Here is a 13,318-nt window from a genome sequence, read left to right as displayed (position 1 = left end):
TGGACAGGTACTTGATATGGTCCCCATTATGCGTGCTTTTACACGTGAATCATCCTTGATGAATCATCAATGAAGCACGTGAATCACACACACACACACACACACACACACACACACACACACACACACGCACACGCACACGCACACGCACACGCACACGCACGCACGCACGCACGCACGCACGCACGCACGCACACACACACACACACACACACACACATATATATATATATATATATATATATATATATATATACCTATGCCAACTAACGGCGGTGTGCTCCGGATCACCCTCAGTTGCACTTCGCTCCTCAAAGAGGCAGGACGCGCGTCGAGTGAACTCCTGAACTACACTTCGCAATGTGGTGAACGCGGTTTATGGTTTGAAACCAGGACCTCAAAGATGGGTGCTACCTCACGCACTTATCTCGCATTTACCGCCAAATTGCCACTCACATTTTTGACTGTGATTTCACAAAAAACAGTGACGTCAGCTTTCACCGCCGAGGCCGTACAAACTCCTAGCTTACCTCCAACAAAGAGTGGGTAGAACGTGACGTGAGAAACGAATTTATGACTTGCAGTCCAAACTAAACCGTTTGAAGAATTCGTCTATTCTAATGAGACATACGCAAGGTAACCTTTGTTCCGTACTAATAGATAACTTTAAACGGTAATTCTGAGCTGTGAGGCAGGTTGCATTCCCAGCTGTTCTTTTATTGACAGCTGACGTGGACGACACTCTTGCCCGCCAGCCTTCACTGCAGCTTTCAAATCCGCACGAAATCGGTTTCGCAACTCATCTTAACTACATCGCTGTTTACCAGTACAAACATTTTCAATACAAACGGGAGTACACACTCGATATAATCTGGGAAATCATCGGCCATTCCTACAGCGTTTAGGAATGGAATCAGTTGTTACTGCGCACAAGCCAAGCAATTTTCACCTTTGCAGGGCACTTTAACTGTGAAATTAGCCCCACCAAAATACTTAGGCGGCGAGAATCTATAATCCACAGAATTAAAAATGTTGAATAAACTAGCGAGGGATTAGTTGAAAACTAGAAGAAAAAAAAGCCACACGTCTAAAATTGCGCTAGGCGTCTCATTCTGACAAAAAATTCAACGAGCGGCAATGTGGTCACCAAACAAAACCATGTCAAATCACACTGCAATGAACACGCCCTCTGATGGACCCGGTTGCTAAATGTCTTTAGGGCCGTCTTTAAATGTTTAATTCATAATATGAATTATTCTTTTTTGACGCATAGCTTCGGGAGAACTCTCTAATTCTTAGCTGTCACCATTTGGTAGTGCGTACATAAATATCACACTAAGCTTTTATGCTGGTAGGTGGCACGCAACATTTTTTTTTGTGACAGAAGTCATTGATTTCCTTCGAACTTCTTTTATTACCGCACCAGTGCTACAATATTTTGTGAAGATTCACACATGAACGCGGCCCGCAATTCTAGAGCCCTGCGACATGCGAGTATTCAGGCAGAGATAAAATTTTGGTAGATCTGCAAGCACCGGATAAACAACGTTATTTCGCCTTCCGATAAAACACGAGTCTTGTATTGCGCACATTCGGTACACGAGCACGAAAGGACGCGCGTGCGCAGTGAGATCTCTCGAGACCTCGCGCTGGCTTTAGCAGAGGGTGCGTAAATGCGCCTTGGCACGCCCTCGTAGATTGCGTGAGATATGACCGCGCCGGCTACCATGCAGTGTCGTGCTGTGAAAACTAAGCGCCTGCATTTGGGACGCACGACTATGTCCGATCAACCCTATTTTCCAATCTCGGGCGGCAGCTACGACGGCTACGACGAAGCCCAGGGTGCAAGCCATGCCGACACTCGTCAGAACAATGCCTGGTGAGCAATTGCAAATTTCGCGTTTCGCAGTTTCGGGTAGATTCCGAAAAGCTTTGCCTGCGCCTGCGTTATCGGTCTGTTGAAAATAAGCGCCCGCACTGTTCATTCGGGCCGTACGACGATGGGCGATGAAGAACCAACCAACCACCTTTCACCAATTATGCAAGCGCCTGGTCGCACTGCTGGTGTTCCTTCCATGATGGAAGCACCTCTCGGGCTTTTTTCAGTAATGGCACTCGCAAACCGCTGTCAGCCATAAAGAGAAACCTGTCGTTTAGTTATCAGGCGTGCAATATTTCATTTGCATTTCGTATTATGCATGGAAGCGCCGGCGCTTTGAAATAGAGACATTCAATAGTGCCTTACAATTATGGCCACGTTCGACCAATCACGGTCGTTTGTGCGGCCGCTGTGCAGAAGGTGCGACAGACATCCGCGGCAGAAACGTGTATGGAAACGAAACATGCATGTTCATGGTTATTATAAGTACGTTAAAAAGGCACTGTTCGACAGCCACCGGTATTGGCGGTGCGGCCATGTGTTTCTATAATTCGGAAATACTGCCGAGTTCGGGCCTTATCAATCGTGGCTGCAGCGCCGCGGCTTCGTCGTCAGCCCTATTGGCGGTGGCGATCATAAATTCCGAAGAACGGCACGTGCATCGCGTCGATTCGAGAGAACGAACAGGCCAGCGAGTAAAGATGAACGCTGATGCACGCTGCAACACTCTCGACAGCAAGCACCACGCCGTCAGACGGCGCACACATCCAATTTGCCCCACGTTTCCTATAGTCTCGAAACTTATGAGTACCTTATCTCCGCGCCTTATCAGTACCTTACCTTTAGTCCTCTATACCCCAGAATAGCCTATGGCTGTAGGCCTAATCAATATTTTATATTGTGCATTTTGCACTGTGAAAATGTAATAAATATATCTTGAAATCTTGACTTCTACCAACCACAGAATGATCTTAAATGTGGGGCTTTCCTGGCGAAATGTTTTTGATTTGTGCTCGTTATATGTGCTCTCACAGGAATCCCGAAGGCATCAGAGAATTGCCGCTGGGCAAACGAGAGAACCAGGCTGCTGCCGAAGCCCTCGTGTGCTTTGAGTGCGGGATTGATTTCGCTTGCACGGAAGCCTTCCTAGATCACATGACCAACCACATTACTGGGTAAAGTTTTTTTTTTAACAGCGGAGCTGTCCGGCCGTAATGTGTGCCACTGCGTTGCCTAACAACCACCTCGCGGAGCGACGTGCGCTATAGTCGGAAGAGAGAGAGCGAAAATGAGAGCGAGGGAGAGTGCGTGCGGCGTGCGCCATGCTCGGGTGAGAGAAAGAGAAAATGCGAGCGAGAGAGAGAAACAAATTGTATCAGCACCAACGAGGCAACGCGCAGAGGTGCTGGCGACGCCGTCCGCGCTTCTCGTTTCCCCGCATTAGCGCCGAACGCTCGCGGTGCCCTTGACTACAGCAGGCGCCCCTGGCGGCAGCTCGGCCGAGCTCCCACCAGCTGCGCTCTACTGCGCATGCGCCGTGACGTAATCCCGGCGTGTCGTCTGTTGCGCGCCGCCCGTACACTGTGCATAACTTTCGCCCCACTTCCCCTACGAGTGCTCGGACTGCAAGTACTTCGCGAGGCGTTCCCCGATGCCACGGACCACAAGGAAATGCTTATACACTTCGTATAACTTAGAACCACTCGGCATTACTTCGTATAACTTAGCATCACTTCGTATAGCCAGGACCAAAGTGGATGCAGTGACCTTGAGGTCACTGCATCCACTTTGAGGCCTTTGTCCTGGACATACCCATATTTCGTTCAGACAGGTTGCCGTCTGCTATGCCTTGCACATAAGCATAGCCTTCTGGAGTGCAAAGTTCTTTTCTCGCCTCAATTTTTTGCGCTATTTTCGTAAAGTTAATTCGAAATACAATCTGGTCGCGAACCATGTCCTCCGCATTAACTCCGAAGTTGCAGTCTCTAGCTCGTCTCTTCAAATCCCGTAAAAATTGGTCAAACGCTTCATCTTCGGCTTGCACTCGTGGACTCGTGGGAGAAACACGCATCTCTCGTGAACTTTATTTTCCTGTTGGACGAAGTACTCCTAAAATTTGGTAACGGCTGTCTTGTAGCCTTCCCTTCTTTATCCAGCCGCGAAAGAAAAGTTGATGTATACCTCAATCGCGACTTCGCCGGCTACGCTGAGTAGTTGCGCTGCTTTTGTAGCTTTCGACCTTGACTTTTCTATACACTCTTCTGCTTGCACAAAAATGAAAGTGGCACCTCTTACGAAATAACTTCCACGTTTTCCAGAAAACTACATCTGCGGCTAAACGTATTGCTTCTGGCGGCTTGATGGCGTTCATGTGTTAACTTTGCAAGCCGTCCTCGCCCGTGGTTGCCTGGAGAACGGCGTCCTAATATAGCTTCATAGGGTTCACCGTTCTATTGACACTCAACGAAGTCGTTCACTTCTTTCAGCCAAACAACGGCCGATACATGGAATCAGAGGTGAGATACACATTCCACTTCTGATACCATGTATCGGCCGTGGTTTGGCCCCAAGAAGTGAACGACTTGGTCGAATATCTACAGAACAGTGAATGTCAGTTTATTGAATGAACAATCTATACTTGTAGCTGAAAGGGGCGAAATCTGATTACTTGCTGATTGCTACTACAACCACGAGCATTGATACCTGGTGCGCAGTCAGTCAGCGCACTTCAATGTGATACAACTCCCATGGTCTCCAAACTTATGAGCGCTACTGTATCTTATCTCTATACTCCAGAACAGCCTCTGCAGCTCCGGGTCTAATCAATCTTGCATTTTATGCATTTTGTGTAACGAAAATGTAATCAACATATCTTGAAATCTTGACTTCTACCAACAACTGAACGATCTTAAATGTGGGCTCTTCCTGGCGAAATTTTCTTGTTTGTGCTCTTTATTTGCACTCTCTCAGGAACCCAGAAGGCATCAGGGAACAGCCGCTGGGCCAACCAGAGAACCAGGCTGCTGACACAACCCTCGTGTGCTTTGAGTGCGGGATTGCTTTCGCTTCCGCGGAAGCCTTCCACAATCACATGAACAACCACATTACTGGGTAAAGTGTTGTCTGCTGTGTTCTTCTTTGTTAACTGGGTGTCGTTCGCAAACGTTTGTCGCCTCACGAGGCATTACCGCATACACAAAGGAGATAAGTCATTTGAGTGTAGTGTGTGTGGCTGTAAACTTTCTCGGAATGAAAACCTCAACGGGCGACATCTGAAGAATGGCCACGTGCAAAATGTTTAATATGGTTATCTAAAAAAAACCGGTATGTTTGCACTCGGTTCTGCAAAGCTTAGGCCCAGCCAAACTGTCGATCCTCAAGTCTTACTGGCTGCTAAAAGTATTCTCGAGCAATTATTTGGGGAGGTACCTTCTCTTTCGCGACATTTCGCGCGACTAGCGCTGGAAGCGTTGGAGCCTACGAGCGACAGCGTTCCTGGCAAGCCACAAACACAGGCAGGCTAACCAAGGTTGGCACAGTGCCAAGAACGCTGTTGCTTGCCGGCGCCGAACCCGTTGGAGGCTAGCCGCTCGATATCGAGCGAAAGTTGTCACGACTAGGCGCAGCCCGTTTTATGGAAAACTCCTAGGCCAAGCGCATGCACACTGGGTGTTTACGTCAGTTGTGACGTCGATGGTTGCTAAGCGGCACGTACCGGCGGGAAACGGTTTACCAGCTGCTGCGGTAGCTCGGTGCGGCGGCTGCGCGAAGTGTTCCCAGAAGTGGGCGTGGCTTGTCGACGGCTTCTGCGTTGCTACTGCTTCGGCGCATGCGAGGCTAAGCGAGGTTGGGCCGGGTGGTGCGCAGCTGTGGCTTGGTTGTTGCTAGGAAACGGCGCGGAGCTTCCTGCGGACTTCGGCAGTTTCTCGTCCAGCTTTAACAGCTTCGCTGTTAAAAAAAAATATTCCACGTAAGCTATGTGGTCGGTGCGCTTGGACAATGCACGCTTTCTTCTCAATCCTCCAACCATAGTTAGAATCATATTTATATGCTTCCCGGCAAACAATACGTCCGATATTGTCTTAGCTGCACCGGTCCTCGATAAAGCGCACACATGCAGTCGCCTGCGACCGTGTTAGCCCGTCTTGACGACCGGCCTCTTTCGGAGCAGGCAATCCGGGAAGGCCGACCTACACAACCGTTACACAAACTCGGTCAAGGCACTATCAAAGTGTTGACGTTCGAATGACCTATTATACCTCTGGCATGTGAGAGCGCGACAGAGGAAACAGAGTAAAAAAAAAAAAAACCATCACACGGCGAGCGCTCGTCCTGTGACTTTGTTTCTGTGTTTGGTTAGTCGTGCTCTCATACACTAATGGAACCATACCAACTTGGTCAGCTTTCCACCTGCGGCCTTTTATGCCACGTGTCACAACTGACTTTAGCCAAACTGTTAAAAAAAAAGACTAAATGTGAGAGCACGGTGCAAGATATGATTTCAGAATCTACGGTGTTCGGTGGTTAGGGGTCTGACTACCGAACACCGTTGTTCTTAAAGTCGCATCTTGCAGTATGTTCTTTAATCGCTTTTTTTTTCGTCGAACAGCTTGGCTAAAGTTGGCTGGACATAGCTCTCACAAAACTTTCACCACCTCCTCAATTTTTGATCGCGCATTTGCCTCATTTCTCTGCTATTCTTCCCGCTTTTCTTTTCCCTCCTTACTCTTGCCCCAGTGCAAGATAGCAAACCAGAACATCTTCCGGTTAACCTCCCTACCTTTTACATATCATTATCTGTCTCTCTTTCTATGCTTTCCGGAGCACACATAATCCTCACCCAAGATTCTGACTGATAGTAAGTAATAATGCGAATCATTTTAAAGAGTTATTTTTTTGGCGTTTTGTGAAATGCCGTGCAGATATTTGCATAACAATGGGATTAAGGACCAATTTCAGGCAGGCGGCTACAGGTAACTCATTTGAGAACTCACTATTTACGTAACTACGTTGTATAAATCACACTGAACACATCCATCATAAAGGCCTTTAAGAAGGCGCAGGAATATATACAGAGAGCGGGAGGTGAATCTAAATGGCAAATGCGGCAACAACCTGTGACATCACTGATATAAGGCACAAAGCACAATATGCATAATGTCGATAAGACAATAAAACATATTTACCAAGGCTAAGAACAGTGATGGTCGCTGACTACTACGTGCATTATAATAAGACACTGTGCGCTCAGAATGGTACAAACCGGACGAGATAAAAAGGCAACAAAATAAAGCAGAAGCAGCTGACTACGAAAGGTGTAAAAGGTGACATTTTTGTTCTTTTTTGACGCCGGTGCGTGTTCACCCTAGAGACGGCCCAAATCGCAAAAATCAAGACCTTTTAATTACTGATTATCTTGTGTTAATTCTCAAATCTCCATAGAAATCAGCAATTTACCCAAATAATATTTTCTGGGGAATACTAAACAAAATATGCTTGTGATCGAATTTATTGCGGACCACAGGATTTTGCAAGAAATGTTGACTATGCACTGTATATTTCATTAGAAACAGTACCTGAGGCACTTCTGGGCGTATTGAACAGCCATAAATCTGTTCGGAATGACGAAAGATTATGCGGAAACCATTGAAAATAATACTTAACGTAAGTGAATGAATTTCTGATTCTGCTGAATTATTCATTAGTCCCTCAACGGCTATAATTAACTGAATGTATGAACGAGAGAATAAAATTTTCCTTGAAGCTTAAACGATGTTTCGATGCGGGCGTACATGCTGTATTGCATGTGTAACGTTTGCAAACGAGTAAATGCAAAGTATTGCCAAGTAATCCGTCGTATTACTTTTATTTCACATTAATGATAGCGTGAAGTTCCGAGGACCCACGTAGATTTTTAAGACAAGTGTCTTGCAATGTTTACCGAAAGCGTCGTTTTTAAACCTTAATTTAACATTGCTTTTGAGGTGTCACAGAAGCGCCACACAGCGTCACCGCTAACCGCACCACCTAAACCTGGAGAGATAATAGAGAGAGAGAGAGAGAGAGAGATAGTGAGAGAAAGATGGCTCGAACACGGCAATCTGCGGAAGCAGGCGTTTGGTGTGTTGCGACACCACGAACCCGAGCACAGTGGAGTGGGACTCTCCCGCGTGTAGCGTGCGCAGTTTAGCCGTATCCGTGGAAAAGGGGATTCTGGGTGCTGAGCTGAGCCGAGTGTTTGGACCTTTAAGGGCCATCGGCGGAGGCAAACAGGCCCATTTGGCCTTCGGCTTGACATAGACTGCACCTCCAAACGGACCCATCTGAGGAAAGTTGGTACTTGCTTTTTCCGGGGCTGTTCTCTGGAATTTTCCTCTCTCTGCCTCACTTTCAATATTCTGTGCCTTCTATTCGCTTTTTTTTTGTTACTTCCCGTATTACCGACAGCGACTTTTATCCTTGTGTGAAATAGCCACTCGAGGTCATCTATTATTCGGCTATAGTAGTAACGTAATGTTCATGTTTGCAGGTCCTACGGCGTCTTTGTTGCGCTGTTCCTGTGAAAGTATAATATAAGTGGATGAGCTTGCTCGTTGGCTGCACATGATAGCCCCTAGGAAAAAGCACGGCACACCTAAGAAGCGTTCCATTTTTGTGCCCCACAGAGAGCATTATCTGGTATCATGTGACCCTGTCTGAGAAACCATAAACAATGAGTCAAGTCACCATTTTTCGTTGTCAAATTTCTAAGTAATGCTATATCTGTAGGTTACAAATCTACGAAGTCAGCCCTTGGCATCCGCAGTGGTGCGTAGTGGCGTAGTCGCTTTGGCGTTGCACTGCGAGCCGAAGGCGGCTGATCGAGTCCTGATCGCTACAGCCGCGTTTCGATTGGGGCGAAATGCAAAAATGTCCGTGCACCGTCCATTGGGTGTATAGTGAACTCTAAGTGGTCTAAATTATTCCAGAGTGCCTCCGTACCAACTTCAGTTTTAGAGTGGCATTAGTGTACTTATGTATCTGGACTTCGTGTTACTGTGGTTTGGAGCCGACTTTTAGTTTATAATGCTTTCAAGGGATTTATTTTTGATATCTCTACGTAAAAATGGGGAATCAGTGCCAATTAACGGTGACATGCTCTAAGCACCACATAATAATAATAAAAATAAGGAAATCCGGAGTCCCTCACTACAGCATGCCCCATATTCATATCGTGGTTCTCGAACGTAACGCCCAAGAATTTATTAGAATATTTTAGTCAGTGCTTAACCTCTCCTGCACTTAGTTAGCCCGCACCGCCCCATGAACACCATCCACAGCGTGCCGAGGACTCCAGGGTAGCCAACTACAAAGCCCACTCGTCTTATGCAGAAATATAAGCAGAGTAAAAAATTAGGTTTACTGTTAATAATTAATGTATGCACTTCCAACATTCGGTGCACATAACCCATAACAGGTCTCCCATTCGCTCCAAATACGGCATTGCTAGCACGCTTGCGACTCTCAGATGAGCGGAAAAAAAAACTATGTAAGCCCTTCGTATAACGCCTTTTGAACAGGAAAAAAAGGTGTTTAGAATTTCCCCCTAAACAACACACACACCACGTCATGTTATGTTACGCATTCTCAACTTCAGCAACAAGGCGCGCGTTGCTCGACGCCAAATGAATGATCGGACAGCAACGGCGATGTTCGCCGTTAAAGAAAAGTGTTCGTTGCAAGGACGGTACCAGTGAGGAGCAGTACGTTCTTCAACCAACTGCATGATCTCACATTCGGGTTCTTTAGGGTAAACATGTTTATAACCGTGCATATCTCGCAGAATTCCCGAAGAAACCTGGGAAGCAGCAAGCTACCACGAATTGAACCAGGCTCAGAGCACCACCCTCGTGTGCCATCTGTGTGGGATTCCTTTCACCGACATGGACACCTTACAAAAGCACAACGCCGACCACGAGAACCTGGAGAGCTTTCCCTGCCATGTATGTGTTAAATTGTTAAAAAAAATAATTCGTGACCTGCAGATGCATTACAGAACACACACGGGAGATAGACCCTTTGGGTGCGAGTTGTACGGTTGCGAAGTTTGCGTGAAGGGAAACTTCACGAGCCATATGCATAGGTGCCACTACGACCCAGTCGTCTTAAGTGCCACCTCTGCACGGTGGCATACAACTAAATGAAGAAAAAAAGCTGGACAGGCACATCGTCTAGTACAGCGCACATGGCGGTAAAATTGCCACCATTGTATCAAAAAAGTATCGCGAGAAGAAAGTTTGCCGAGTAACTCGATGACGCCGTGGTATGTCACTTGCTGTTGCAGAACTGATTTGGCCCGAAATGTTCCGGCAAATTACTGACTTCTTGACAAACGCCGATGGGCTAATGTTATCCTGCGTGCATACGGCTGAATAACGGCCACGTACAAAATGTTTACCATGGGTATCGCAAATACCGTTTGTGAACTGTGAGGTTGGTTTCCTTGCTAGTATGCACGCTTAATTATTGATCCTCTAGCCGTGGTTATCTTGAGCTTTATATGCTTTCCGGATCATACGCGTTTCTTAGCGAGCTACATTTTTTTTCAACAACAAGGAATAACGGGAATTTTAATGGCGTTCTTATTTTTGACACTACATGAAATGCAGCGCCGATATTCTCGAGCCTAGATTGCTAACGCATGCAATAGTTGCCGCATTTTGTACACTTAAAATGTTAAAAACTTATAAAAATTTGGTCATTTGAAGCAACAGAATACTGTGCCACCTTATATCACTGGGAAATCGACGAATTTGAGTGTGACGTTCACAGCACTACAGGATATACATGGCGCTCATACAGAAACAGCGGCTTTCCCGTTCGCCGTGGGTTCTGCGTGTTATTATTGCGTACTTAATTTGTGACGTGACAGCTACTATTTCTTGCGATCATGTAATGCGTGTCTAGGAATGCTAAGTCAGCATTCCTCAAGGTTTAACTGTTTTGCTCTCAGTTTTTAGTTGGTAATCACTTTTCTGAAAGTATCAACAAAAAAAAATGTCGCAGTTTCGCAAAATATTCGTAGCGATAACATAGTCCAACAATTACGCAAAGTCAGGATCTGCCATACAAGTTGCCGTATATAGTCGCCCTATTAAATTACCAAACACGGTGTGACGCACGCACGGGCAAACGTGAACCCATCTCACTTGGTGACCGCGGACACTCGATGTGAAGAAGCTGGCGTGAGGAAGACCGGCAGCAGCACGGAACGAATTGCTCTTCTTGCTGCCTCTCGCTTCAACGTGAACTAAGCGGCGAGAACAAAGCGCACACGAAGCCTTTGGCTGTCGGCGTGCTTAGACTCTGTACTTAGGACCGATCATTTTCAAAATAGGGACCACGCGGCCGCGCCTAGCCGCGCCATGCGCAGCCGCCGCGAGGGTAGAACGCCCCCTGCTGCCTCGCGTGCTATGGAGGACGGCGCTTCCTCACCTTCTTCCTTCCTTTGCGCGCGTGAGATCGAGCCGCCATGCATTCAGCTTACCCTATATGCTGTAGGTTCACTCGAACCTACAGCATATGGCGCGGCCGCGATGTTATCGCACTTGGACTTTATACGGAACATCACGGCGACGCCGACGACTGGAGTGTGCAAATTTGCCGGAAGTGTTCATATAATGGCTGTCGCAATAATAAGGACCTGTACAGTCGTGCGCGATATGAACGGTAAAGCGCTCGCGTTGCCCGTTTCACTGATTGTGCCTTCAGAGGGCATTATTCTGCACGATGAAGACGAGAGTGAAAGAGATACTGTTGGTTGTTTTTTTCCCTTCTGTTTTGCATTTATGTGGAGCCGCCGCCACCCCCACTGAGATACATTCACCTTTTCCAGCGAAGCTGTTAAGGGCTCACTCTTCGATGGTCGCGCCCGAATGTACAAAAAAAAACTCTCATTGGCCGTATGCTGTATGTGTGAGTGAAAGCGCGCGAGGGCGAGGGACGCGCGCTTCCACGGGGAGCGAACGCACGGCGGAGAGCAAACGAGACTTCCCAGTGGAATGGTAGCGGTGAGCGAGGAGGGCATCGAGGCAACCTAGACTGTGCGTGTGCTTGCCCGCTCTCCCACTGCGGCGCATGCGCGCAGCCCTGCCGGCCTCTGCCGCCTGTGCCGCTTACTCTCTCGCGGCTCTCGCCCGCCTCTCCCCTAACAGTGTTGACAACGGCGTTTAGCCGTTCCGTCACGTAGACATCGCGCTAGCGCTCTTGTCAGTTGTCCTTACGACTCGCCATGGCCCGGCCGAGGACCGTTCGTTCGGAGGAACAACACAACGAGCGACGGGGAACTGGCGACTCCATCTCCCTCGCGAAAGGAGGTCAGCGGGAAGGCAGCGCGGGAGGGAGGGGTAGCGGCTTCTGCTCTGCGAGCAACTTGTACTTTGCGCGGCGCCAGGCGGTCACGCGCACCGTATATTGAAATCGATCTGCAACACGGCTGCTACCCTTGAATGCGCTGTGCTTTCGCCGCTCAGTTTCCGTTGAAGCGATAGACTGCATGAACCTTCGCCCGCTGCTGCTGGCGCGCTTGCTCACGCCAGCGTTTTGACAGCGGTTGTGTACGGTCACACAAACAACGCGCAGAACTGTTGTCGATAGCGGCGGCGTTTTGCCCGCGTTCGCACCGAACGCGCGCGGCGTTGGTGACGTGTTTATGAAGAACATGCCAACTTTTGCCGTATACCGTATGGCGTAGCGACTGTAGCGACCATAAGGCCATGGTCCATGTGGTCACTAAATAAATGAAAACCAGCGGATCATATATATTTATCATTCTTTAATAGTTCGAATAACCAATTACGCCATCACATCTTAATAGTCATAATTGGAAATACATTATTCCCACCATAGTACAGTTTCGCTGGTCTTCCATCTCCAGCCCAGTGGAAGGACTGACACTTTTTTTATTTGCATTTTCCTCAAACACGAGCACCTTTATTTTTCTCAACTCTCGTGGGCGGTGCACACGCAGAGGATTTGACCCAATAAGAAGAGGAGGCCGAATATGTGCTATTTAAGGTCATTTGTCGAGAAGGTTTACCGGCTGGCCTTGGTGCTCTGTCACTAACACCGTTAACTCCACCGTCAGTGCTTGCGCATGCGTGAATAATCACAAGGCAACCTCACTTCAGCGGTTTATTCCAACTGCAGCATCGCAATTCACGGCAACACTAAAAAGTTTACTGGCAAAAAAGCGAGCGGAGAAAGGAAGCCAGTGCAGGTGACCAGCAATAGCAGTTACTACAAAGAATTCAATTCGAGGTAGAGGAGAACCGATGATCTCGTCTACTATCGTCTCCGCAACGCCTATCACGCCCTCCAACGGCGAAGTTACGATTGTGTCGTTGCTTGTAATTTAGGTGATCTAAGTTTGACGTCACGTATTACTGTACTCTGCAGTTG

The 13,318-nt window shown here is 47.7% G+C and overlaps 1 protein-coding gene across 1 annotated transcript; it reads left to right on the top strand.

Annotated features, from left to right (window-relative positions):
• Positions 1-1,759: 1,759 nt before the first annotated feature.
• Positions 1,760-12,896, top strand: LOC119432561 (gastrula zinc finger protein XlCGF26.1-like). Its single transcript, XM_049658298.1, has 5 exons — positions 1,760-1,879; positions 2,914-3,054; positions 4,850-4,990; positions 9,702-9,861; positions 12,888-12,896. Exons 1-5 carry the CDS (start codon positions 1,779-1,781, stop codon positions 12,894-12,896), a joined length of 552 nt encoding a protein of 183 aa, XP_049514255.1. The 5' UTR covers positions 1,760-1,778.
• Positions 12,897-13,318: the final 422 nt, after the last annotated feature.

Source organism: Dermacentor silvarum, chromosome 11 (assembly GCF_013339745.2).
Source record: "Dermacentor silvarum isolate Dsil-2018 chromosome 11, BIME_Dsil_1.4, whole genome shotgun sequence".
Classification (NCBI taxonomy): Eukaryota; Metazoa; Arthropoda; class Arachnida; order Ixodida; family Ixodidae; genus Dermacentor; species Dermacentor silvarum.
The sequence above is the reverse complement of the archived record's forward strand: the minus strand, read 5'-3'. Positions and strand labels throughout refer to the sequence as shown.